This window comes from Gorilla gorilla, chromosome 3 (assembly GCF_029281585.2).
Source record: "Gorilla gorilla gorilla isolate KB3781 chromosome 3, NHGRI_mGorGor1-v2.1_pri, whole genome shotgun sequence".
NCBI classification, from domain to species: Eukaryota; Metazoa; Chordata; class Mammalia; order Primates; family Hominidae; genus Gorilla; species Gorilla gorilla.
The window spans coordinates 16,073,102-16,099,176 of record NC_073227.2 but is presented as its reverse complement, the minus strand read 5'-3'; the positions used below and the strand labels follow the sequence as shown (position 1 = coordinate 16,099,176).

Genomic DNA, 26,075 nt, shown 5'->3' with positions numbered 1-26,075 from the left:
GAGAAGGTGACAGGTGATTTCCTTATTTGAAGGATAGACAAAGAGTTAAGAGTTATTGACTTAAAAATCTATTGATGAGCTGCTGTGTTCAGTAGGCATTCATCTAAGTGTTTTGGATAGAACTGTGAAAAATGTAGATCGGCACTTCTCAAAGTGCTGTCCCCATACCAACAGCATCAACATCACCTGAAAATCTGTTAGAATTGCCAAATTTCAGGTTTTGTCCCAGGCCTACCAAGTCAGAAACTCTGAGGTGAGGCCAGCAATCTGTGTTTTCACAAGGTCCCCAGATGCTCCTGAATGCCTGCTGAAGTTTGAGAACCACTGGTAGAGAAAGCCTTGGCTCTCAGGGCTTGCATTTGTGTGTGCTTGTGCACGTGTGTGTGTGTGTGTGTGTGTGTGCACGCTTGTGTGAATGCATGCACATGTGTGTGTGATTGGGGGAAAGGGCAGACAGCACACAACAAAACAGGTGAGTAAATGAGATTATTTCATGTAGGGATAAATGTTATGAAGAGAGGTTTAAAGGGGCTTAGAAAAAATTATAGGATGTCAGAAAGAAGTGGGGCTTCTAAAAACAGGCAGTGAAAGAAGGCCTACCTGGGGAGTTGTCTTAGGAACTGAGACTAAACGATGAGAAGGAGTGATAGGAAGATGGAGCAGGGAAAAGAACTGTAGGCAAGGAGACTAGCAAGTGCAAAGATCTCAGCCCTGGAACAGAAAGAAGAATGAAAGCCAAAATAAATAGATTGAGAAAAAAAAAAAGTCAGGAGCAAGATAAAATGAGATTGGAGAGTCCTGATCACACAGAGCTTTGTAGGCTAGGTTAAGGGATCCTGAATTTATTCCAGATATATTGGGACATCACTGCAGTGATTTAAATGGTGAATCAGCTAGACCCAGAATCACAGGGTAGGTACTTTCAGACAAGGGAACAGCATAAGAAAAGGTACACAGGTATGAGAGAGAAAGCACATTTGACTAACTCCAAGTCCCTCAGGATGACCAGAGCAAAGAGTTCATTCTGTAGAAGGATGCAGTGGGCTGGATTCATGGCAAAAGCTCTTGAGAATAATAAAAATAGCAAGTATTTTTTTTTTTCGAGACGGAGTCTTGCTCTGTCGCCCACACTGGAGTGCAGTGGCGTGATCTCCACTCACTGCAAGCTCTGCCCCCTGGGTTCATGCCATTCACCTGCCTCAGCCTCCTGAGTAGCTGGGACTACAGGTGCCCGCCACCATGCCCAGCTAATTTTTTTTTTTTGTATTTTTAGTAGAGATGGGGTTTCACTGTGTTCGCCAGGATGGTCTCGATCTCCTGACCTTGTGATCCACCCGCCTTGGCCTCCCAAAGTGCTGGGATTACAGGCGTGAGCCACCACGCCTGGCCAAAAATAGCAAGTATTTCTCAAGCACTCATTATGTGTCAGTCACTTTTCCAGTCCCTTGACTCATAATAACTCCTGAAATCTTTGAAATACCAGGACGTAAACACCACAATAATTCCTGTATGACTAATGAGGATATGGGGCCCAAAACCTAGGACTTTGCCTCCAGAGCCTGTACACTTCAAAAGGGTTTGTGTGCTCTCCTGAATAGGGCTCATCACTGCTTACCAATGAAGCAATATTGCCTCAACTGCTCCCCTGCCTAAAGCAAAGGTCCTCCAACTAATCGGATATGTAGCTGCCAGAGCAGCTGTTCCAAAACTCACATCTGACCAGGACTTTCTCCTGTTTCCAAATCCTCAGTGGCTTCCCCTTGTGCAAGAATAAAGTCCAAACTTCTTATCATGACTTACAAAGCCCTTCTTGAAGAGTCTTCTCCTCACTCCCATCTTACCCCTCTCCAGCACGCACCCCAGGCATACAGAGCTAGAATCCATGCTCACCACTCCTCTCAGCCTTTGTTCATGCTGTTCCTTATTTCTGGACCATTGTCCTTGCTCTCTGCTCTTCTCTGGTTCTATCAACCAGGGCTCAGCTTCAAGGAAGAGAATACAGTCTTGTTAGTTCAGAAGAAAGAGATTTGTTACAGGGTATGAAATGTCTTCTCAGAATCCCTGGGAGGCAGAAGAGCTGACTTTGGGCTGAAACTCTGAGAGCTCTGCCCAAAGTCACAGGGAGAACTGACCTACAGAGGATGTGGCTGCCTCTGCTGTGGTTGAGAAGCTGCCTCCCAGAATGAGACCTCAGACCTTGCCCCACTTAGCCGTGTCTTACGTGGATGCAACTTACTGAGAAACCTAAATCATGCAGGAACTCTAGCTGCAAGGGAGTCTGTGAAATGAACTTGGCAGATTTCTAGCCTTTGCAGTTACAGGAAAGCACACTTGCAGGAGGGTGGAACAGACACTGATGAGCCAATTCAAGTCTCCACTCTACCTAGACGTCTCTTCCCCTTCAGAATCCCTCTCCTTTTTTGATAGGTCCCTCCCCTATGTGTTTCTACACTACCTTATCATTCCCCTCCTAGAGTACAATGAGCACCTTGAGTAGAGCGGCCACATCTGGTTGATGAATGATTCCCCCTCCCATGATAGGGCCTGGTACATAGTAGGTGTTCAACAAACATTCAGGCATATTCACCCTGCAGAACGCCTCTGCACTTAACATTTTCTTGGTCCAGTGCCTCTTTATTTTCATTACTAAGGCTGCATGGACTGTATTAGGTTGAACCATATGAAATTGTTATTCCATAGTCAAAACGGTAAGGATTGGCAATTTCACATGGCTCAACCCTGTGTGTATCTATCAGTACTTTTTCAGCTATTGTTTACATTGAAAAAAATTACAGCCTTGAAACTCAATATAACATTTTTAACAATGTGATATCAGGTCAAGTCTCAAGTTACATTTCAAATACAACTAGTGAAATGTCAGAACCAAGTGTAGTCAGTTTGAAAAATCACATTAAGTATCTATCGCCACAGGGATGTGGGTCTTAGACACTGCTGAGGGTAAACAAGACCATGTTACTGCAAAAACCCAAAACTAAAACATCATTAACTATATTTAGTGTTTGATCATGAGGATGGAATGGAAACACTTGACATATTAGCAGATGGATATCCTATCTATTTTGTTGTGTTTACATTGTATTTTAAGAAATTGGTTAAGAAATTTGGGTTGAAGAGTGATGCATTGTAATTTTTCCCACTTAAATAGTGGGAAATACATTCTTAGTGTCTTCAAACAGAATGACTGGTTTTTAGGAACAGGTCGATTATGTTCAATAGATGATGCATGTATCCTGAATGATGAGAAGTGCATCACTGTAGACTCAGAAGGGTATGCACTGTGTAGTTGAAGGGAAGGGTCTTTGAGAGAGTACAAAAGGGCTTTGAAGATGTGGTTGGCAAAAGGATTTCAGAGGGAGGGGGTTGGAGCAAAGCTGAGTGCGACTCTAGGCAAGTTACTCAGCTTTTCTGAACATCAGTTCTGTAACCTCTAAAATAGCCATAATAATGCCTACACCAAAGTGTTGGAAGATTAAGTGAGATCTCCAATGTAAAGAGCTCACATAGAGCAAGGAGCCTCGGTCAGTGGTATTAAAAAAAGCACTTAGGACCATGGTTAGTACATAGGAAGCACTTAGCATATGTGAGTTGTCATTTATCCTTTCCCATTCTTTCATTCAATGCCCCTTGTAAGAGAATGCAAGTTATAAATGTCTTTTGGAATTTGGCCCAAGAAGAGCAGTTTGGCTTCATCTTATTTAATCAAGTGGTGAGGGCTGTGTTGGTCATTCCGCATTGCCCTTTGCTTTCTTTCCACTGCTAAGGGAGCTGGAGCTACTGTTTCAGGCTCACTGTCTGTCCCCGTGAACAGTACGTGTGCCTCTCCTTCGTTGTACATTTTTCCCACTATCTCCTCTATCAGTCTTACCCGTCCTTTGTCAGCCACTACAAATTCTTTAGAAGCATGAAGGATATAGATTGAAATAAATAAAACCATGAAGCCACAAGAGCAATATTCTGCATTTATACAGATAGATAGCACTTTACAGTCTGCAAAGCCCCTCCAGTGGGATGGGGGCACCGTGGACCTGAAGCCTGCCTTCACCTCATCACGCGATTGCTCCTGCCCCCAAATGCCTCTGCCTGGAGGTGCTGGATGGCTTCGAGAGGTTCTCATCTTGTCGCCTTGGTCTACGGGAGGCCATTGGAAGCTAACCAGCGTCTTTCGGCTTCCTGGGAAGGAAATAGGAGAATCAGTCCAGTGTGAAGAACAATGAAAGCCATCATGTTTGAGTGGCTTCAAGACTCTTGTGCCTCAAGTCAAATTAAAAAAAAAAAAGCGGTGGGAGTGGGGGTTGGGGGTTGGGCTGGCTGAACACAGTGGCTCGCACCTGTAATCCCAGCACTTTGGGAGGCCAAGGCAAGAGGATTGGTTGAGGACAGGAGTTCAAGACCAGCCTGGGCAACACAGCAAGATCTTGTCTATAAAAAATAATAATAAGCTTATCATTGTGAATGTTATTAAAGACATGTATCAGGCATAAGTCAGGCTTGATAAGCTCTTTTTTCCTCGTACAGTATGAGCTGTCAGAAGGTCCAGCGCTCCATTGTTGGATTTCTGTAGCCTATGAGGCTATTCTTAGCTCCTCTCTTGCTGGCTGTTACATTTTTAAGAATCGCTAGAGGTGAGCATAGTGAGTGAGACCTCCCCTCCATCTGCTCCCCTCGGAGGTCAGATGGAATGGAAAGTGGCCTGAGGAGATGCTCAGCTCATTGCCCCTGCAGTTGCCACACAGTAAAAACGCAGGAGATGAGTGTTGTAGACATGTGGCTTGTCCTGGCTGCAGAGATTTTCTGCATCCCACAGAGTCATCTCTGGGCACCCAGTGACTTTTGCCTCAGGAAGAAGTGGAGAAAGGTGGCTGTTTCAAATAGTTAAAGTGGCATTGTGCTGCCTGGAGACTAAGAAAGGTCTAGGGTTTCCTCCAGACTCTTCCTTTCCCTTTCCAGCCCTCCCCTACCTTTAACAACTGCACAAGGTTTGTGGATGCTCCACTGTTTGCCAGGCCCTGGGCAAGGTGAGATGGAGAGTCAGTCACTCATCAGGTAAGAGGAGGAGCTGAACCAAGCTGTTCCAACTCCAGATTTCCCCCAGCAACAGGCACTACCTCCCTCATATGTGTTCACATGTATTTCATGTGTTATCGGCATGGCTGATCTTTAGTTTGTAAGCAGCCTCCAAGGCTGATGATTGAGTACATGACATGCTTTCCAAGAAAACTGACCTAGTGACCTTGGACCAGTCAACCTCTCTTGGCCTTGGTTTCCTCCACTGGGTAATTGAGGGTGATAATGCCCACATCCCACGGTTAGTTGGGACAGGTGTTAAGGGATGAGCAGGGGGTCTGTGAAGAGCACCTCTCCTCCCTTCTCCATTTTAGGACTAATTGAGAGACAGGAGTCTGACAGGTGGAGGTGGAAGTATCCACTTCATGCTAACAGTCAGTCAGAGAAACCCACTTTAGATTGGTAGCCAAAACGGCTTGCTAACTCTTGAGTTCTGAAATGGAATCACCTCCGAGGCACAGGAAACGGTGATCACCTGCAAGTCCCCCTCCACCAGCCAGGCCCTGGCTGTTGCAGAGAGCAGACAGGAGTGTAAGCCCACTATGAGCAGGTCCTGAAGCAGAGGGGGAGCCCGAGGGGACTGTGCTGAGCACGGCTGCTTCTTCTGGACTCGCTCATCAGGTCTATCACTTCTGCACCCTGCAAGGGAGGGAGACGGCTATGGGGAGAGACTGGTGAGTCACTCAGGCTAATGGGAGTTCCTGGTCTCTGTGACAAGAAGAGGCCAGAGAAAAAGGAGGTTCCTGTAGGTAGTGACATAAACAGCAGGACCTAGCACCCTTCCTTCCCCATCAACCCTCTACCCTCTGTCTTTTTTCTGTACAATGCCCCACTTTTGTGTAGACATCATTGACCCAATGTGCCCCATAGAATATGGGTGCTTCAGGCGTTTGTGGCCCATTCATTCCGGAGTGTGTGGGATGCTCCTGGCTATGTGCTAAATGCAGGGGATGGTGCTGAATTAGCTAGGTCCCTGCACTCAGAGTTCACTGGCGGGGAAAAGAGACCAGAAGAGCAATGGTGACTTGGCCACAAGGAAAAGTGCTATAGGGCATAAAGCACAGAGTCTAGGTTCTGGACATGGACTATCTTGGCTCAGTCCCAGCTCTGCCATTCCCTGGCTGTCATCTTGGTCATGTTACTTAATCTCTCTGAACCTCAAGGTCTTGAGCTCTCCAAGGCAGTTTGTAATAACTCCTATCTCAAAGGATTGTTGGGAACATTAAATGAGTGCATATACGTAAAGCACTTAGGCCGGGCACGGTGGCTCACACCTGTAATCCTAGCACTTTGGGAGGCCGATGCAGGCAGATCACTTGAGGTCGGGAGTTCAAGACCAGTCTGGCCAACATGATGAAACCTTGTCACTATTAAAAATGTAAAAGCTAGTCAGGTGTGGTGGCATGGGCCTGTAATCCCAGCTACTGGGGAGGGTGAGGCAGGATAATCGCTTGAACCCAGGAGGCAGAGGTTGCAGTGAGCCAAGATTGCACCACTGCACCCCAGCCTGGGCAACAGAGGGAGATTCCGTCTCAAAAAATAAAAAGAAGAAAATAAGGCACTTAGAACGGTGTCTGGCACAGAATTTGCACCACATCAGTGTTAACTGTTATTATTATAAGGGACTAGGGGGTCACCCACCTCAGTTTCCAGGGTTAGGGAAGGCTTCTTAAAGGAGGGAGCATCAGTCTTAAGCAGGGTTTTTCAACCTCAGCACTGTTGCCATTCTGCAGTAGGTGATTGTGGTGGAGGCCGTCCTGTGCATTGTAGGATATTTAGCAGCATCCCTGGCTCCAACTCACTAGATGACAGCAGCATCCCTCCAAATTGTGACAACAAGAACTGTCTCTACACATTGTCCAATGTTCCCAGGGGAGCAAAACTGCTCTGGGTTTGGGAACCCTGCACTATGCTGAGAAGTGAGTGATGGACAAGAGGACAGAGGTGGTGCACCAGGAATAAGGAATATTGTGGGTGAACGTGTGGAATTGTGAGAGTGTGGGTCCATCCAGGGACTTGTCCTAACATGACAGCAAAATCTGGGCTCCCTTATGAAATCTTAAGCCCAGGTGAGCACTCATGTGCCGACTTCTCCCACTAAATTCTTGGCTTCTTGCAAGGACCAAATGCATGGGAGAAGCCTACTGAGTACTTGCTGCTGTGTGTGCGAGCCTGTCTTTGTGAAGTAGTCCCTGAAGAACATTCACCTCGTGCTCTGCTCTAAATTTATCCTGGTATGAAGAAAGTTCATCCGTGAGCATGACGCACAGCCTCATTGCTTTGCCCCACGTGGCATTGCTTCTATGAAATTGGATTTTTAATGCCTTCAGCCTACCTTGAAGCACATCATGCAAAAAATTCCTGTTCCACTTATTACTGTGTTTAGAGTTATTTTATGTGGACTCATGGTTCACCACATTACAGAACACCATCTTCATAAGAATCCAGTGGAAGAAATTTCCCGCTGATTTCAGTACCAGGACAAAAATCTTGCTTTTCCTAAACAATTGTTTTTTTTTCCACATCAGCTCTGAATCATGTAGCTGATCATGTTTCTCTTTTTGCTCTGTGTGCTGGGGAGATTTGAGACACATTGATGGCCCATTTCAGGGAAGCATACAGGATCTTGAGGCATAAATTGGGGTATTTTTTCCTGATTCTATTTTCTTGGATTCCTTTTTTATTCTGTGACTTGATCTTTGTCTTCCTTATTTTTAATTCTATTATGTTATATACATTTCACAAGTCACCTGAATCCTTTCTGGAACAAAGTAGGAAATTAATAATTTTTTAAAAAATAAAACATGGAAAATCGCATTCTTTATGCAGTTCTATTGCAATAGCCAGGCCAGGATTTAGGCCTTCACAGCACACAATTTTCTTTGCTCTTGCAAGGAGAGTCTAATTTTCCAGATTTTTCCATAGGTCAGAGTTACTGTGATAGAGCTTAGCTTTCTTATTTGTGATCTCCATCATTTCCATGAGAATGTTCAGCACTATTATGAGAATATAATTCTAATTCTAATACAAGAAGAAGCAAAAGGGACGATGTCACAAAGCTGTGGAATAGTGCAAAACTACAGAGACATAAATGAAAGGTCATTCTGTGTTCTCCAGTAATAATATTGAGTTTCTCTGGGAATGTAGGGTCTGTGGCCTGGTGAAGAATGTGGATCTGCAGCGAGAAAAAGCCACAACCTGAATTATTGCTTAAAATATTGTTCTCTTAGCATTTTGATTTTCCTCTTTAGAATTCATTCCAGTATGCAAGTTTCCCTCGGAAAATTCATGTTGCTCCTCCAAAGAGTTCTGATGGAATACTGAATGAGATGCCCTTTGACAGTTTAGCTGTGAGTTGAGAGTACAGAACTCGCTGGTTATTAATGCAATGTTTCAATAGTCCATCAACTATTAGAATACAAATTGTGCATCTGTAGTAGGCATATTATATTTGATTCCTGTGTTTTCTTTTGGGGCATCTATATTCTTCTATGCAGTAGCAAATACATGAAAAGTTGTAACTCAGTTCCAAGTCACAGAAATTCAAAGTAAAGTAGCTTAGTTTAAAAAAATAAAAACAGTCATTGCCCATGTAAATATGAAGTTCAGGGATGGATCTTTCTTCTGACTAGGTGGAAGCCAGTACCTCCAACAGTGCCTGTTTCTGCATTTAGCTCCCAGCCCTGCTTCCCTCTCTGCAGGTTCTCTCCCTAGACAGGTCTTATTGACATTTTTTTGTTTTCTAGTGCCTTTAAAAGTTATGTTTATACTACACTGTACTCTATTCAGTGTGCAACAGCATTATGTCTAAAAAGTGTACATACTTTCATCTAAAATACTTGTTAGCTACAATGCTAACACTCATCTGAGCCTTCTTTCAACAAATCACAGTCTTTTTGCAGGTGGAGGGTCTTTCCTCAATGTTGATGGCTGCTTACTGATCAGAGTGGTGGTTGCTGAAGGTTGGGGTGACTGTGAAAATTTCTTAAAATAAGAAAACAGTGAAGCTTTCCACGATGATGGAGTCTTCACTTCATGAAATATTTCTCTATAGCAAGTGGTGCTGTTTGATAGCATTTTGCCCACAGTAGAACTTCTTTCAAAAGTGGAGTCAGTCCTCTCAAATCCTACAGCCGCTTTATCAACTAAGCTTATGTAATATTCTAAACCTCTTGTGTCGTTTTAACAATGTGTACAGCACCTTCATCAGGAGCAGATTCCATCTCAAGAAGCTCGTTTCTTCCTTATCCTTAGGGGAAACAACTCAACTCCTCATCTCTTAACGTTTTATCGTGAGATGGCAGCAATTTAGTCACATTTTCAGGTTCCACTTCTGATTCTAGTACTTTTGCTACTTTTACCACATCTGCAGTTCCTTCCTCCACTGAAGTCTTGAACCCCTCATAGTCATCCATGAGGGTTAGAATCCACTTCTTCCAAACTCCTGTTAATGTTAGTACTTTGACCTTTTCTCATGAATCATGAATGTTCTTAATGACAATCTAGAATGGCGAATCCTTTCCAGAAGATTTTCAATTTACTTGGCCCAGATCCATCAAAGGAATCACTATCTATGGCAGTTATAGTCTTACAAAATGCATTTCTTAAATAATAAGTCTCAAAGGTCAAAATTACTTCTTCATCCATTAGCTGCAGGATGGATGTTGTTTTATCATGAAAACAACATTAATCTTGTACATCTCCATCTGAGCTCTTGGGTGACTAAGAGTGGTAATATTTTGAAAGGAATTTTTTTTCGAGAAGTAGGTCTCAGCATTGGGTCTAAAATATTTGGTAAATTTTGCTGTAAACTGGTGTGCCGTCATCTGGGGTTTTTTATTCCACTTATAGAGCACAGGCAATAGATTTAGCATAATTCTTAAGGGCCCTGGTATTTTCAAAATGGTAAATGAGCATTGACTTCAACTTAAAGTGACCAGCTGCTAAAACAGGAGAGCCTCCCTAGCAAGAGAGCCTGTCCTTTGACCCTTTGAAGCCAGGCATTGACTTCTCCTCTCCAGCTATGAAAGTCCTAAATGACATCTACTTCCAATATAAAGCTATTTGCTATTTTTTCTACTTTGAAAATCTCCTGTTTGATGTATTCACCTTCACCAGTGATCTGAGCTAGATCTTCTGGGTAACTTGCTGCAGCTTCTCCATCAACACCTGCTGCTTCACCTTGTGCTTTTATGTTCTGGAGATGGCTTCTTTTCTTTAACCTCATGAACCAACCTTTGCTAGCTTCCAGCTCTTTTTCTGCAACTCCCTCACTTCTCTCAGCATTCATAGAACTGAAGAGAGTTAAGGCCTTGCTCTGGATTAGGATTTGTCTTAAGGGAATGTTGTAGCTGATTTGATCTTCTGTCTAGACCACTAAAATTTCCTCCCTATCAGCAATAAGGCTGTTTGGCTTTCATGTCTTACATGTGTTCATTGGAGTAGCAATTTTTATTTCCTTTGCATTTATAACTTGGCTAACTTTATGGTGTAAGAGTCTAGCTTTCAGCCTATCTTGGCATTTGGCATGTCTTTCTCATTAGGCTTAATCATTTCTAGTATTTGATGTAAACTGAGAGATGTGTGATTCTTCCATTCACTTGAACACTTACAGGCCTTTGTAGAGTTATTAACTGGCCTAATTTCAATATTGCTACGCCTCAGGGAAGAGAAAGGCCCAAGGAGAAAGGGAGAGATGGGAAACTACTGGTCAGTGGAGCATGAGAACACATCCAACCTTTATCCATGAAGCTTTGGGTGCTATATGGATGCCATTTGAGGAGCTTCAAAGCAATTGTAATAGTAACATCAAAGACCATTTATCATAGATCACTATAGCAGATATAATAATGTTTGAAATATTGCAAGAATTACCAAAATGTGACACAGAGATACAAACTGAGCACATGCTATTGGAAAATTGACACTGATAGACTTACTGGAGGCAGGGTTGCCACAAACCTTCAATTTGTAAGGAAGTGAAGTGCAGTAAAACAAGGTAGTCCTGTGCTTCCCAGCGAGGCTGTGTTACTTACATGCTCCTCTCTTTGTTGAGGGGGAGGAGCATGAATGAGGTTATACTGGCCCTGAAACAGATCTAAAGTCCAGCTGGTGGCCGGGCGCGGTGGCTCATGCCTATAATCCCAACACTTTGGGAGGCCAAGAGTGAGAGTGAGAATAATAATTAATAATATCAACAATAATAAAAACTTTCTGGGCAAACAAAAATATTCTCACTGAAACTTCTGGAAATAGTGCCTTGAAACTGTGACAGGAATATTGGGAACGTCCTGGGTACTCCGGGTGCCTCTGCCTAGAAAAGCAGAAGGGCCTTTCAGCACACAACAGCCTGGGAGAAAGACAGCATCTTCAGCCCTGCACCCTCCACCATCACAGCACTTCCTGTGAGTCTCTGATAGGAGACACTTCATTCCATCCCGGGAGGTTTGTTCCAGTCTCTAATTCCATGAGGAGCAGGGACTGTATCTTACTCCACTCCTGCCCATCCATGTCACCATGGTGACTCGCAAAGGTGGCCCTCCGCTGTTTGCAGGTTGTGGGTACTGCGCCATGATCCAGCCTCCCGCCATGGGTCATGCTGTTTCTTCCTCTGTCTGAGTCACACAGCCTGTGCGTTCCTGACCCAGTAAACCCCTCATGGGTAAAGACTTTCCCAATTCCTCCCACCCGCCTTCACCTGCTGGAGCACTGGCCTCCTCCTTTCCCACACTTGCCTGCAACCTGGAAAGACTCCTAGAATGCCAGCCCGTGCATTGTCAGTGACTGTTAGCCCAGCCCCTCCCAGGGCACTGTGCACGCCTCCAGGGCGAAGACAGTTTATTTGTCCCAGTGTCCCCAGCACGTAGCCCAATGCCTATCAGACAGTAGGTGTTCCATAAGCCTCTGGTAAATTCATGATCTGGGGACGCAATAAACGGCCCCCTTCCTTGCCTTAATTCTGAACAATTATGAACAATGGGTAAGATACACAAAGAGGATATGACTTGTGTCCAGCCATCTCCTCTTTCCTGGACCCCAGTCTCTGTAATGGGAGCTGGAGGGGATTTGAGGTCCTTCCCTGTCCTGTAAGCATGTGGTTCTGTTGCCTGTCGTGGGACCAAATCATGCACCAGGCTCCCTCCCCAGGGCTGCACACCCAGGATACTGGAACATAGTGTGGGTGCATTACAGCAACATCCCCACAGTGTATGGTCATCAGGACACTGCAGCGAGTGAGAGTCAGGGGATTTGGGTTCTTGTCCCCACGCTTACAATGACTCACCAAGTCCCTTCTTCCCTCTGGGCCTCAGTTTCCTGTTCTGTTAAGTGAGGGGAAGGACCTTGCTGATTCGGTCTAATATCTGAGGATCTAAGACACAGGTCTAAGCTTCCATGATTACATTATGCAATTCTGTGATTAATATTACATGATTCCATTATTATACCCTGTAAATCTACAATGAACTTGACAACAGTTTGTGATGTGATGCTATACCACAATTGTTTAACAACAATCTCAGATTCTATGTGTTGGCTCTTCAGTCCTTAGAAAGCCCAAATGCATTTTGTTAAATGAATTTGGTACTGTATCAATTTTCCACTGTTTCAAAAACAAAACAAAATACCACCCTAAAACTTAATGGTGTAAAAACACCACCATTTAATCATATCTTGTTCTGTAGGGTAACTGGGCTCAGCTGGGCTGTTCTTCTGCTCCATGTGATATCTGGGGTTGCCGTGGAATATCAAAATGCTCAAGGCAGCTCACTCACGTAGCAGGCAGTGGTGCTGGCTGTCACTGGGAACTCAGCTGGGGATCTGGTTTTCCTTCTCTTGGCCTCTCCATGTGGCTTGCATCTGGCTGGGTTCCAAGAGGCAAACATTAGAAACTGCCCATTCCCTTAAGGCCTAGACTTGGATGTCCCATAACACCACTGCATTCAAGAGTTGCAGAAACAAGCTCCATATGGAGAGCAGCATGCATATGCAGGGAATGGAGGGAGTGTTTGGGAGGGGAGTGTGTCTTTGGAGGCTAGCTCCTACGAACACTGACACCATCTAATTAAAGCACCTGCTAAAAACGGATGAAGAAACGTGCTGGAGTCCAGTAGTAGTTAAACTGTCATCTGTCTGCCAGAGCCTGGGAACTAATGCTGGGTACTTCTGCTTGCCTTTGCTATGTAAGAAATGAGTAAACCCCAACAAATGTGGAGGCAGCCTGAGGATTGAAAGCCTTTGCCCCTTCCCCTCCACTCCCATAGCACCATGACTCAGGCAACTCAGTGCCTCTCTCTGCGCCTCAGTTTGCTCTTCTGTAAAATGGAGGCATTGGTCTTGAGGGTGCTGAAGGTGCCTCCACCCCTAATCTTCTCTGTCCTTCTGTGCTCCTAGGTACTCCTTCCAAGATGAGGAGGACATGTTCATGGTGGTGGACCTGCTCCTGGGAGGCGACCTGCGCTACCATCTGCAGCAGAATGTGCATTTCACAGAGGGGACTGTGAAACTCTACATCTGTGAGCTGGCACTGGCCCTGGAGTATCTTCAGAGGTACCACATCATCCACAGGTAGCTGGGCTGCTGGCGGGATGCCTGGGACAGAGGGACCATGGGCTAGGGTGTCAGGAGCAGTCTGCAGTAGTGGGGAGAGAATTTTGTCCTTGACATGGTTTAAAAGTGGTAGTGCATGAGGGAAAAAAGCAGAACACTTTTCTTCCTATTTTTTTATGTTTTCTACAACCAGCACCTACATCTCCCATCCTGTACCCGTACACTACTGTTTACAGACATGGCTGGTGGCTGGCCTTATCTTCTCTGCTCCAGTATGCCTAGGGAAGCTGGAACGTTCTGTCTCTCCTGTCTCGAGTCAGAAGAGTTACAGCAGCATTATTATACTAGTGAGCTGGGAGTGTGAGGGATTCTACTCTCTTTTTTTCCGTACTTAGAAATCAGTGCTGTGCATCGTGGAGGATTTCTTTCTCTTAGGAAGCCTCAGTGCTGGCTCTGGGCTTTGCATAAAAGCTCTGAGTTTCTGTAGCCTCCTCAGGGGCCTTACTTCTCCTTGCTATGCACAGCAGTGCCATGTCCTACACAGGTGAGCAAAGTGACTTTGCCTGCAGAAGCTGCAACTCAATGAGAGGCTTTGGAAAGTGATTGTATCATTCATAAATCTTCTCACTGACCCCAGAAGAGGCAGCTGGTGTGAGAGGCTTCAAATTGGTTTACCCATGGTCTTGCACTGTGCTTAGCTGATATCCTTGTAACTTAACTAATTTTGGAAGATTTGGAAAAGATGAGGACTTGAACTTCTAGGTAAAGATGACAGATTAACCATATACATCTAAATTTTTCCCTTGTTAAACTCCATTAAATGACAGTAAGGAATGTTTGAAAAGTGATAAAGTTATGAAGATAGGGAACACTGAAAGGGGACTATAGTCAAAACATGGGGGAAGCTGGAAAGAAAGATGTAGAGTGATCGATGACTTAGCAAACGGGAAACTGAATTTAATGTTGCTACTGGGGAGAGTCAATAACTAATAGATGCTAAAGAATTCCCCAAAAGCTCAGGAACTGGCAGCACCTGGTATCTATGGGATGGGGGCAGTTGGTGAAAAGAGGCTATAATAAGGCGAATTGTTGAAACTTCTTTTTATTTTTATTTTTATTTTATTTTATTATTATTATACTTTAAGTTTTAGGGTACATGTGCACAATGTGCAGGTTAGTTACATATGTATACATGTGCCATGCTGGTGTGCTGCACCCATTAACTCGTCATTTAGCATTAGATATATCTCCTAATGCTATCCCTCCCCCCTCCCTCCACCCCACAACAGTCCCCAGAGTGTGATGTTCCCCTTCCCGTGTCCGTGTGTTCTCATTGTTCAGTTCCCATCTATGAGTGAGAACATGCGGTGTTTGGTTTTTTGTCCTTGCGATAGTTTACTCAGAATGATGATTTCCAATTTCATCCGTGTCCCAAAAAGGACATAAACTCATCATTTTTTATGGCTGCATAGTATTCCATGGTGTATATGTGCCACATTTTCTTAATCCAGTCTATCATTGTTGGACATTTGGGTTGGTTCCAAGTCTTTGCTATTGTGAATAGTGCCGCGATAAACATATGTGTGCGTGTGTCTTTCTAACAGCATGATTTATAGTCCTTTGGGTATATACCCAGTAATGGGATGGCTGGGTCAAATGGTATTTCTAGTTCTAGATCCCTGAGGAATCGCCACACTGTCTTCCACAATGGTTGAACTAGTTTACAGTCCCACCAACAGTGTAAAAGCATTCCAATTTCTCCACATCCTCTCCAGCACCTGTTGTTTCCTGACTTTTTAATGATTGCCATTCTAACTGGTGTGAGATGGTATCTCATTGTGGTTTTGATTTGCATTTCTCTGATGGCCAGTGATGGTGAGCATTTTTTCATGTGTCTTTTAGCTGCATAAATGTCTTCTTTTGAGAAGTGTCTGTTCATGTCCTTTGCCCACTTTTTGATGGGGTTGTTTGTTTTTTTCTTGTAAATGTGTTTGAGTTCATTGTAGATTCTGGATATTAGCCCTTTGTCAGATGAGTAGGTTGCGAAAATTTTCTCTGATTTTGTAGGTTGCCTGTTCACTCTGATGGTAGTTTCTTTTGCTGTGCAGAAGCTCTTTAGTTTAATGAGATCCCATTTGTCAATTTTGTCTTTCGTTGCCATTGCTTTTGGTGTTTTAGACACGAAGTCCTTGCCCATGCCTATGTCCTGAATGGTAATGCCTAGGTTTTCTTCTAGAGTTTTTATGGTTTCAGGTCTGACGTTTAAGTCTTTAATCCTTCTTGAATTAATTTTTGTATAAGGTGTAAGGAAGGGATCCAGTTTCAGCTTTCTACATATGGCTAGCCAGTTTTCCCAGCACCATTTATTAAGTAGGGAATCCTTTCCCCATTGCTTGTTTTTCTCAGGTTTGTCAAAGATCAGATAGCTGTAGATATGCGGCATTATTTCTGAGGGCTCTGTTCTGTTCCATTGATCTATATCTCTGTTTTGGTACCAGTTGCATTCTGTTTTGGTTACCGTAACCTTGTAGTATAGTTTGAAGTCAGGTAGCATGATGCCTCCAGCTTTGTTCTTTTGGCTTAGGATTGACTTGGCGATGCGGGCTCTTTTTTGGTTCCATATGAACTTTAAAGTAGTTTTTTTCCAATTCTGTGAAGAAAGTCATTGGTAGCTTGATGGGGATGGCATAGAATCTATAAATTACCTTGGGCAGTATGGCCATTTTCACGATGTTGATTCTTCCTACCCATGAGCATGGAATGTTCTTCCATTTGTTTGTATCCTCTTTTATTTCATTGAGCAGTGGTTTGTAGTTCTCCATGAAGAGGTCCTTCATGTCCCTTGTAAGTTGGATTCCTAAGTATTTTATTGTCTTTGAAGCAATTGTGAATGGTAATTCACTCATGATTTGGCTCTCTGTTTGTCTGGTATTGGTGTATAAGAATGCTTGTGATTTTTGTACATTGATTTTGTATCCTGAGACTTTGCTGAAGTTGCTTATCAGCTTAAGGAGATTTTGGGCTGAGACAATGGGGTTTTCTAGATATACAATCATGTCATCTGCAAACAGGGACAATTTGACTTCCTCTTTTCCTAATTGAATACCCTTTATTTCCTTCTCCTGCCTAATTGCCCTGGCCAGAACTTCCAACACTATGTTAATAGGAGTGGTGAGAGAGGGCATCCGTGTCTTGTGCCAGTTTTCAAAGGGAATGCTTCCAGTTTTTGTCCATTCAGTATGATATTGGCTGTGGGTTTGTCATAGATAGCTCTTATTATTTTGAGGTACGTCCCATCAATACCGAATTTATTGAGAGTTTTTAGCATGAAGGGTTGTTGAATTTTGTCAAAGGCCTTTTCTGCATCTATTGAGATAATCATGTGGTTTTTGTCTTTGGTTCTGTTTATATGCTGGATTACATTTATTGATTTGCGTATATTGAACCAGCCTTGCATCTCAGGGATGAAGCCCACTTGATCGTGGTGGATAAGCTTTTTGATGTGCTGCTGGATTCGGTTTGCCAGTATTTTATTGAGGATTTTTGCATCAATGTTCATCAAGGATATTGGTCTAAAATTCTCTTTTTTGGTTGTGTCTCTGCCCGGCTTTGGTATCAGGATGATGCTGGTCTCATAAAATGAGTTAAGGAGGATTCCCTCTTTTTCTATTGATTGAAATAGCTTCAGAAGGAATGGTACCAGTTCCTCCTTGTACCTCTGGTAGAATTTGGCTGTGAATCCATCTGGTCCTGGACCCTTTTTAGTTGGTAAGCTATTGATTATTGCCACAATTTCAGCTCCTGTTATTGGTCTATTCAGAGATTCAACTTCTTCCTTGTTTAGTCTTGGGAGGGTGTATGTGTCGAGGAATTTATCCATTTCTTCGAGATTTTCTAGTTTATTTGTGTAGAGTTGTTTGTACTATTCTCTGATGGTAGTTTGTATTTCTGTGGGATCAGTGATGATATCCCCTTTATCATTTTTTATTGCATCTATTTGATTCTTCTTTTTTTCTTTATTAGTCTTGCTAGCAGTCTATCAATTTTGTTGATCCTTTCAAAAACCCAGCTCCTGGATTCATTAATTTTTTGAAGGGTTTTTTGTGTCTCTCTTTCCTTCAGTTCTGCTCTGATTTTAGTTATTTCTTGCCTTCTGCTAGCTTTTGAATGTGGTTGCTCTTGCTTTTTTAGTTCTTTTAATTGTGATGTTAGGGTGTCAATTTTGGATCTTTCCTGCTTTCTCTTGTGGGCAGTGAGTGCTATAAATTTCCCTCTACGCACTGCTTTGAATGTGTCCCAGAGATTCTGGTATGTTGTGTCTTTGTTCTCGTTGGTTTCAAAGAACATCTTTATTTCTGCCTTCATTTCGTTATGTACCCGGTAGTCATTCAGGAGCAGGTTGTTCATTTTCCATGTAGTTGAGCAGTTTTGAGTGAGTTTCTTCATCCTGAGTTGTAGTTTGATTGCACTGTGGTCTGAGAGACAGTTTGTTATAATTTCTATTCTTTTACATTTGCTGAGGAGAGCTTTACTTCCAACTATGTGGTCAATTTTGGAATAGGTGTGGTGTGGTGCTGAAAACTTAAGTAGTATTGAGAACAGAGACCTCTTTCCCAACTCTGCAGAGCCAGGTGGTTGCCCCCTTCCTTACCCAAAAGTAAGACTAAAGGTTATTCTGCTAATGAGGGTAAAATGGAGAGTGCCTGGGCTAAAGGACATCAAGCCTGCCTGGGTTGGGATACTGTACTAACAATGGCAATATTATCTGAACATATACATACTAGATGCTGAAATGACACCCACACACCCACCCACACACACACAACTGAGATCAAAGAATGGTGTCTTTATGCCTTCATCCTCTACACAGGGAACTCAAGTGATTTCAATGGGAATGTGACTGAGCCCAAAGGAAAGAGATTGTGCCATCAAAGGTTTTCCAGGACACCTTAGAGTGTAGGTTATAGTAAAGAAGCCCTATTCCTTCATTATCAGCTCCCAATTAAGTTAATGACATCATAGGATTATCAGACATCCAGGGAAATCTTCTAACTTGAACATCAGGATCCGAACAACCAAATAGAAAAAAATAATAAAGCTTAGGTTAAACAGTGACTCTGGAAACATCAAAATAACTATGATCAGTATGTTCAGACGATAAAAGAAGAATTTTGCATGTGTGAAACAAGAAATAGCATTTTTTTAAATTCATGGAATAAACATCAGAGCTCTTATGAATCAAAATTGTGAAAGCAGAAACTTAAAGAATTCAAAATATATGCTGGAAGATAAAGTCTTTATACTTTTCTATAAAGTAGAGTAAAAAGACAAAAAGAAAATACGAGACAAAGCAAAGTTAAAGAACCTACAGATTTCAACACAAGAAACAATAAAGAGAAAACATAGAGGAAGAAATCATCAATGAAACAATGAAAGAACAATCTCCCAGACCTGAAATACATGATTTTCTATATTGAGAGAGCCTACGAAGGGCACGGAGCAATGGCTAGAAACAGACACATACCAAAACAAATGTCAGATCTGATAAGCTTCCAGAGAAGAGCCACAGGTCATAGAGGCTGAAGAATCAGAATAGTTTTGAATTTCTTTTGTTTTTGTTTTTGTTTTCTGTTTCTTGAGACAGAGTTTTGCTGTCGTTCAGGCTAGAGTGCAGTGGTACGATCATGGCTCACTGCAGCCTCAACCTTCTGGGCTCAAGTGATCCTCCCACCTCAGCCTGCTAAGTAGCTGGGACCATAAGCACACACCACCATCCCTGGCCAATTTTTTTTTTTTTGTATTTTTTTGTAAAAACAGGGTTTCAGCACGTTACCCGGGGTGGTCTCATACTCCTGAGCTCAAGCAGTCCACCCACCTTGGCCTCTTAAAGTGCTAGGATTATAGGTGTGAGCCACAGTGCCCAGACAGTTTTTAATTTCTTAAATGCTAGAAGGCAGCGCAGACACGCTATTCAGCCGTGTGTGAGGGTATACATTTTCCCCAGTTCCAGGTCTCAAAAAGTGGTCCTCCCATATACCTTTTCTCAAATACTAGGAAAATGAGATGGACTCCAAAATGAATGAATGAATCGAAGAGGATAAAGAAATGGAATACAGAAAGCTGGAACTCCAGCAAAGCAGATAGGCGTAGGAAAACTCCAGGATGATGCTGATGGGATATCAGTTGTGCCTCACATGTATACCATGACCAGTTCTGATTAGCATGGATCAGAGACCCTGGGAGAGACTTCTTCAGGAAAAGTGATCTGATAGAATTCCTGATGCACCTGGCCTTGAGAGATTTATTTAGCTGGTAAAGAATCTGAAGTTGAGTTATGAGAGGTTCAGGAAAAAAAAACAGTAAAAATAACATTATTCATTTTAGGGAAGGAAAATGTTGTACAGGACAACATCTGTGTAGAGTACAGCTTACTAAATGAGTCAGCTCTGTATATAATACCTAATCCTATCACCTAAACCCTGAAAATCTAACCAAAAACTCAATTATACTCCATTGAGAAACTGGGGAAATAGGAAGGATGACTGAGTCTCCTGGGATTGGAGAAAGATGGCTAAATCTTTGTCTTCCCTAGTAGGAAGTCCAGTCTCCAGGGAAAGCCTGGAGTTTGAAAGTGAAGGAGTCATTAGAAGTCTATCATTTAGAGTTAAGGAGTTAGATACCAAAATTATAACCTGGAACAGATGAGTGGATAGAGAAGGATAAATGGGGGAGAAAGTGGTAGGATTAATGCTGTTGTAACAAAATGTGTTTGTAAAAGAAAGTGATAGGGATTGTTGTATTGTAACAAAACTTGCAAAACTATTGGCTCTTTGAACTATTTGCATATAACTTTGATACAAATAACAGAAACAAACACAGCAAAATGAAGAAGGAGAAGGAGAATAGTAGTAGTAAAGATATTGTTCAGTGTAATACACAACTGTTCATTCACTCAGTCATTCACTAGTTTTTGAATGAATGCAGGCATTCTGGTTCTGGAATCTGTGCTTTTAAATGCGATGCTGTACTTCCTAAAGAAGGTCACACCAGGATAGAGTATGCTTCTGTTCCTTGATTGGGCTTCTTTGAAGGTGCTGAAAGAGTTCTTTACAGATCAGTTGTATATGTGTCATTCATGAATTACTGTAGCCATTCATGAACTAGAGTGCAATAGATAGATGATCCATGTGTCCAAATTCCCTGAGACACTAAGTCATGTGGACATTGGTGAGATAAATGCCGATGTTTCAGAGCTGAGCCAGGGATGAACAAGGCAGGAAATGGAACCATTGCGTGACAGCATGGCTGGCTGGAGCCATTTCATTATGATTCACCAGATTTCAGAAAAAATTTTAAGTCATTCTCAAATATTCCTCTGGTAGAGGTCATCTGCTCTTAGATTCCACATCTACCCTGGGGAAAAGGAGCTATCCAGTAATTTATGGGAATATTTTAAAGTCTACTAGGCAAATGTGTGATGATTAATTTTCTGTGTCAATTTGACTGGGCTAAAGGATGCCCAGAGTGCTGGTGAAACATTACTTCTGAGTGTGTCTGTGAGGATGCTTCCAAAGGAGACCAGCATTTGAATAAGTGAACTGCATGAAGCAGATGGCCCTCCCCAATGTCGTGGGCATCAACGATTCCTCTGAGGGCCTGAATAGAATGAAAAATTAGAGCCATTCACTCTTTCTACTTGACTGAATCATCCATCTTCTCCTGTCCTCAGTCATCACTGCTCCAGGTTTTTGGGCTTTCAGTCTTAGACTGGGACTTACACTAATGGCCTCCAATTTCTCAGGCCTTCATACTTGAACTGAATTACACCACTTGCTGTCCTGGGTCTCCAGCTTGCAGATAGCAGATTATAGGACTTCTCAGCCTCCAAAACCACGGGAGCCAATTCCCATGATAAATCTCTGTTATGTATGTATATCTAAATTCTATGTCTTTTGTTTTTCTGGAGAACCCTGACTACTGCAGTTGAATTACCTTCCCAATTCTAAAATTATAAAGTTGGCAGAGATTTGAGTCAGCCTTTTTTACCCCCTTCCTTATGGTTCATAAATCCCCCTTTCAATGAGTGTATGTGTAGATTTGAAACTGTGTATCTGAACACAACCATGTGTAAGGATGTATGGAAATGCTGTGCAATGTTTTGCATCAATTCAAGAGCTGAATTTATGAATCCTCCACTGCGTGTGTACCAGAAACTTTCAGTGCCGTATTTATACCCTCAGATGAGTGTTGCTTCTTTCAAAGTAGCCACACTTGGAAGTGGAGGAATTATCCCACAAATGCAAGCCTTGGTTGGATTGTCAAGGATATTTATCTTCCATCTCATTGGGCTTAGGTGGGCTACTAAACTCTGCTCAACTTTTTGGACCTCGATTTTCTAATCTGAAAAATGCTCCTGATTAAACCTACTTCTTGGGCTGTTATGCAAATTTTATGAGAAAATGTTCATAAAGAATTTATCTGTGCCTGGCTTCTTTTAGATGCCTCATTCTTATTTCCTCTGTCTGGGGGAACTGGCTTTGAAATCTGATGTTCAGTGTTTCCTATATACTCTGGGTGACGAAACTCTATCCTTTGAGGGTGGTGTTATAGATCTTTAGAAAGCAAAAGGTATTTTAGGGCATAGCCCAGTGACTTCAGTAGTGCCCAAGCAAGGAAATACCACTGTCAGTCCAAAACAAATTGTTTTAAAGCAATTATAAGATTTACTTTTCATAGCATTTGAATTGGCCCTTCATACTTTAAACGCCCATCTGGGCCAGGCTGTGTACCAGCTCCTGGGAAGAAAATGATGAATGGGACTCAACTTTCTGGGTGGAACAGGCACCCCCACAAATGATTGCAGCCGAGGATGATGACCATGACAGAGCACTACACAGCACCAGTGGGAGCTTCAGGGAGGGGTGCCCAGCCAGCCTGAACTGGGGAGTAGGGCAGGGGCCGAGTTGGTAAGTAAGGCTTCCTCTGCCACAGTTGGTCTGTGATTTGTAGGTTAATTAGGAATTAGAACTAGGAAAAGGAATGCAGAAGGCACTGGGCAGAAGGGCCCAAACTTGAGAGGCCCCAGGTGGGTGGAGCCTGTATTGCAAGGGTCAAGGGTGGTAGGGAGCACACCCTAACAGACCCTGCTTTTCTCATTTATTGATGGGTTGAAGCTTGGGAGTGACATGGTCTAACTTGTCATTGAGAATGATCTTTCTGAAGGTTCTAGAAGTGCATCCCAAGATGGATCTTCATCCAAGGCAGGATTCCTTGGCTAGGTATCCAGGGTGTACAAAACTAAATAAATAACAACAGTGACAATCAAGTTTATTAAACAATGAATCAAGTTTATTAAAATGTGTTGACACTACTTTAAACTATATACATATACATTCATGTGTTTGCATATGTGTATATATGCACATGGGGTATATGCATGTGTATGTACACATATAGTATATATAAATATTTATAAACACCCACACATATATAATAGACACACTCACATACATGCACATATACAAATATCTCATTTAATCCTCACAGCAATAAAATGAGCTAGGTAGTATAATGACCCCATTTTGCAGAGAGATTGGGTGATTTGCCCCAGGACACACAGCTGGCAGGTCGTGGAACCCTGGCTTTGAAACAAGGCGTTCAAATCCCAGATCTCATGCTGATGACCATTGAGCATACAGCTCCCTTATTGTTCAAATTGCACTGAACTGTTTACAAAATGCTCATAGAGTGAATGCCTGCATATATTAACATACAAATGAGCACATATGGATTTCATCGACTCCTCACATCCGCCCCAGAGGAAGGCACTGTTACCATGGTGTGGATGAGGCAGCAGGCATTTCTGGGAGCTAAGCCTCTAACCCAAGGTCACACAGCTAGTTAGCAGTGGAATTGGAGCTTTTAACTGGAACGTGACTTGTAGTAAAAGGCTCTCTCCACTACACCTTGTTGCCTCCCCAGATGCAAAAGCAAAAGTAGGGTTATGTCCTGTTCACAGTCACATCCGCTAATTATTCATGGATACCCAAAACAGGAAACAGATGCTCACTTCTTCACTGAGTGTCCCTGACCACATTTTATCTAGCTAGGTTCTCACTTTATTCCTCATCACATACTTTCCCAAAGCATTTTGTCTACTTTCTTCCTGGCATGCAATCCTAATTGATAATGATTTCGTCGGTAACTTACATCTAGGCAACCAAGGAATAAATTTGCTATATTAGGCTGTTCTTGCATTGCTATAAAGAAATACATGAGACTGAGTAATTTATAAAGAAAAGAAGTTTATAAAGAAAAGAGGCTTAATTAGCTCTTGGTTCTGCGGGCTGCATGGGAAGCATGCTGCTGGCATCTGTTCGGCTTCTGGGGAGGCCTCAGGAAACCTGCAATCATGGTGGAAGGTAAAGGGGGAGCAGGCACATTACATGGCCAGAGCAGGAGCAAAGGAGACAGGGGAGGTGCTATACACTTTTTTTTTAAATACTTTAAATTCTAGGGTACATGTGCACAACCTTCAGGTTTGTTATATATGTATACATGTGCCATGTTGGTGTGCTGCACCCATTAACTCATCATTTATATCAGGTATTTCTCCTAATGCTATCCCTCCCCTCTCCCCCTACTCCAAGACAGGCCCCAGTGTGTGATGGCAAAAGTCAGGAAACAACAGGTGCTGGAGAGGATGCGGAGATATAGGAACGGTTTTACACTGTTGGTGGGAGTGTAAACTAGTTCAACCATTATGGAAGACAGTGTGGCGATTCCTCAAGGATCTAGAACTAGAAACACCACTGGGTCACCAGTGATTTCATTACCAGGTATATACCCAAAGGATTATAAATCATGCTACTATAAAGACACATGCACATGTATGTTTATTGTGTCACTATTCACAATAGCAAAGACTTGGAACCAACCCAAATATCCATCAATGGTAGACTGGATTAAGAAAATGTGGCACATATACACCATGGAATACTATGCAGCCATAAAAAAGGATGAGTTCATGTCCTTTGTAGGGACATAGATGAAGCTGGAAACCATCATTCTGAGCAAACTATCGCAGGGACAGAAAACCAAACACCTTGTTTTCTCACTCATGGTTGGGAACTGAACAATGAGAACAATTGGCCATACACTTTTGAACAAGCAGGTCTTGTGATAATTTACTGACTATCAAAAGGACAGCACCAAGGAGATGGTGCTAAACCATTCATGAGAAATCTCTCCCCAGGATCCAATCACCTCCCAGCAGGCCCCACCTCCAACACTGGAAATTACATATCAACATGGGATTTGGGCAGGGATGCACATCCAGACTATATCACCTGCCTAGTCTGTAAATTCTCTAAGGGTAGGCACTTTTTCTACCTTGTTCATCTTCGTATCTTCAACACCTAATATAATGCCTGGCACATAGTAAGTGCTTTAGAACTATTTGTTAGATCAGTGAAGAAATAATAAAGTAAGAGCCTACCTTACTTGAAATTACTTGACAATAGAAGTTCACATTTAATAAATCAATATTGATATCCTGAACTGCTTCCTAGAACTTTTCTGACCAAATATTCTTTTTTTTTAAATACTTTAAGTTTTAGGGTACATGTGCACAACCTTCAGGTTTGTTATATATATATACATGTGACATGTGGGTGTGCTGCACCGATTAACTCGTCATTTAACATTAGGTATATCTCCTAATGCTATCCCTCCCCCCTCCCCCACGACAGGCACCAGTGTGTGATGTTCCCCTTCCTGTGTCTGTGTGTTCTCATTGTTCAATTCCCACCTATGAGTGAGAACATGTGGTGTTTGGTTTTTTGTCCTTGCAATAGTTTGCTGAGAATGATGGTTTCCAGCTTCATCCATGTCCCTACAAAGGACATGAACTCATCATTTTTTATGGCTGCATAGTATTCCATGGTGTATATGTGCCACATTTTCTAAATCCAGTCTATCATTGTTGGACATTTGGGTTGGTTCCGAGTCTTTGCTATTGTGAATAATGCTGCAATAAACATACGTGTGCATGTGTCTTTATAGCAGCATGATTTATAATCCTTTGGGTATATACCCAGTAATGGGATGGCTGGGTCAAATGGTATTTCTAGCTCTAGATCCCTGAGGAATCGCCACACTGTTTTCCACAATGGTTGAACTAGTTTACACTCCCACCAACATAATTCAAGATGGATTAAAGATTTAAATGTTAGACCTAAAAGTATAAAAACCCTAGAAGAAAACCTAGGCAATACCATTCAGGACATAGGCATGGGCAAGGACTTCATGTTTAAAACACCAAAAACAATGGCAACAAAAGCCAAAATTGACAAATGGGATCTAATTAAAGAGCTTCTGCACAGCAAAAGAAACTATCATCAGAGTGAACAGGCAACCTACAAATATTCTTTGATATATGGGAA

The 26,075-nt window shown here is 42.6% G+C and overlaps 1 protein-coding gene across 6 annotated transcripts in view; it reads left to right on the top strand.

Moving 5' to 3' along the window:
• The window catches only part of STK32B (serine/threonine kinase 32B), a 448,182-nt gene that overhangs the window by 263,920 nt on the left and 158,187 nt on the right, over positions 1 to 26,075 (top strand). For 5 of the 6 annotated variants that reach the window (XM_019026105.4, XM_019026104.4, XM_019026107.4 and 2 more), the window contains exon 4: positions 13,477 to 13,650. In XM_019026105.4, coding sequence (XP_018881650.1) covers positions 13,477 to 13,650 — 174 coding nt within the window. The remainder of the gene's footprint in view (positions 1 to 13,476; positions 13,651 to 26,075) is intronic. The other variant, XM_055384435.2, reaches the window with a different exon arrangement.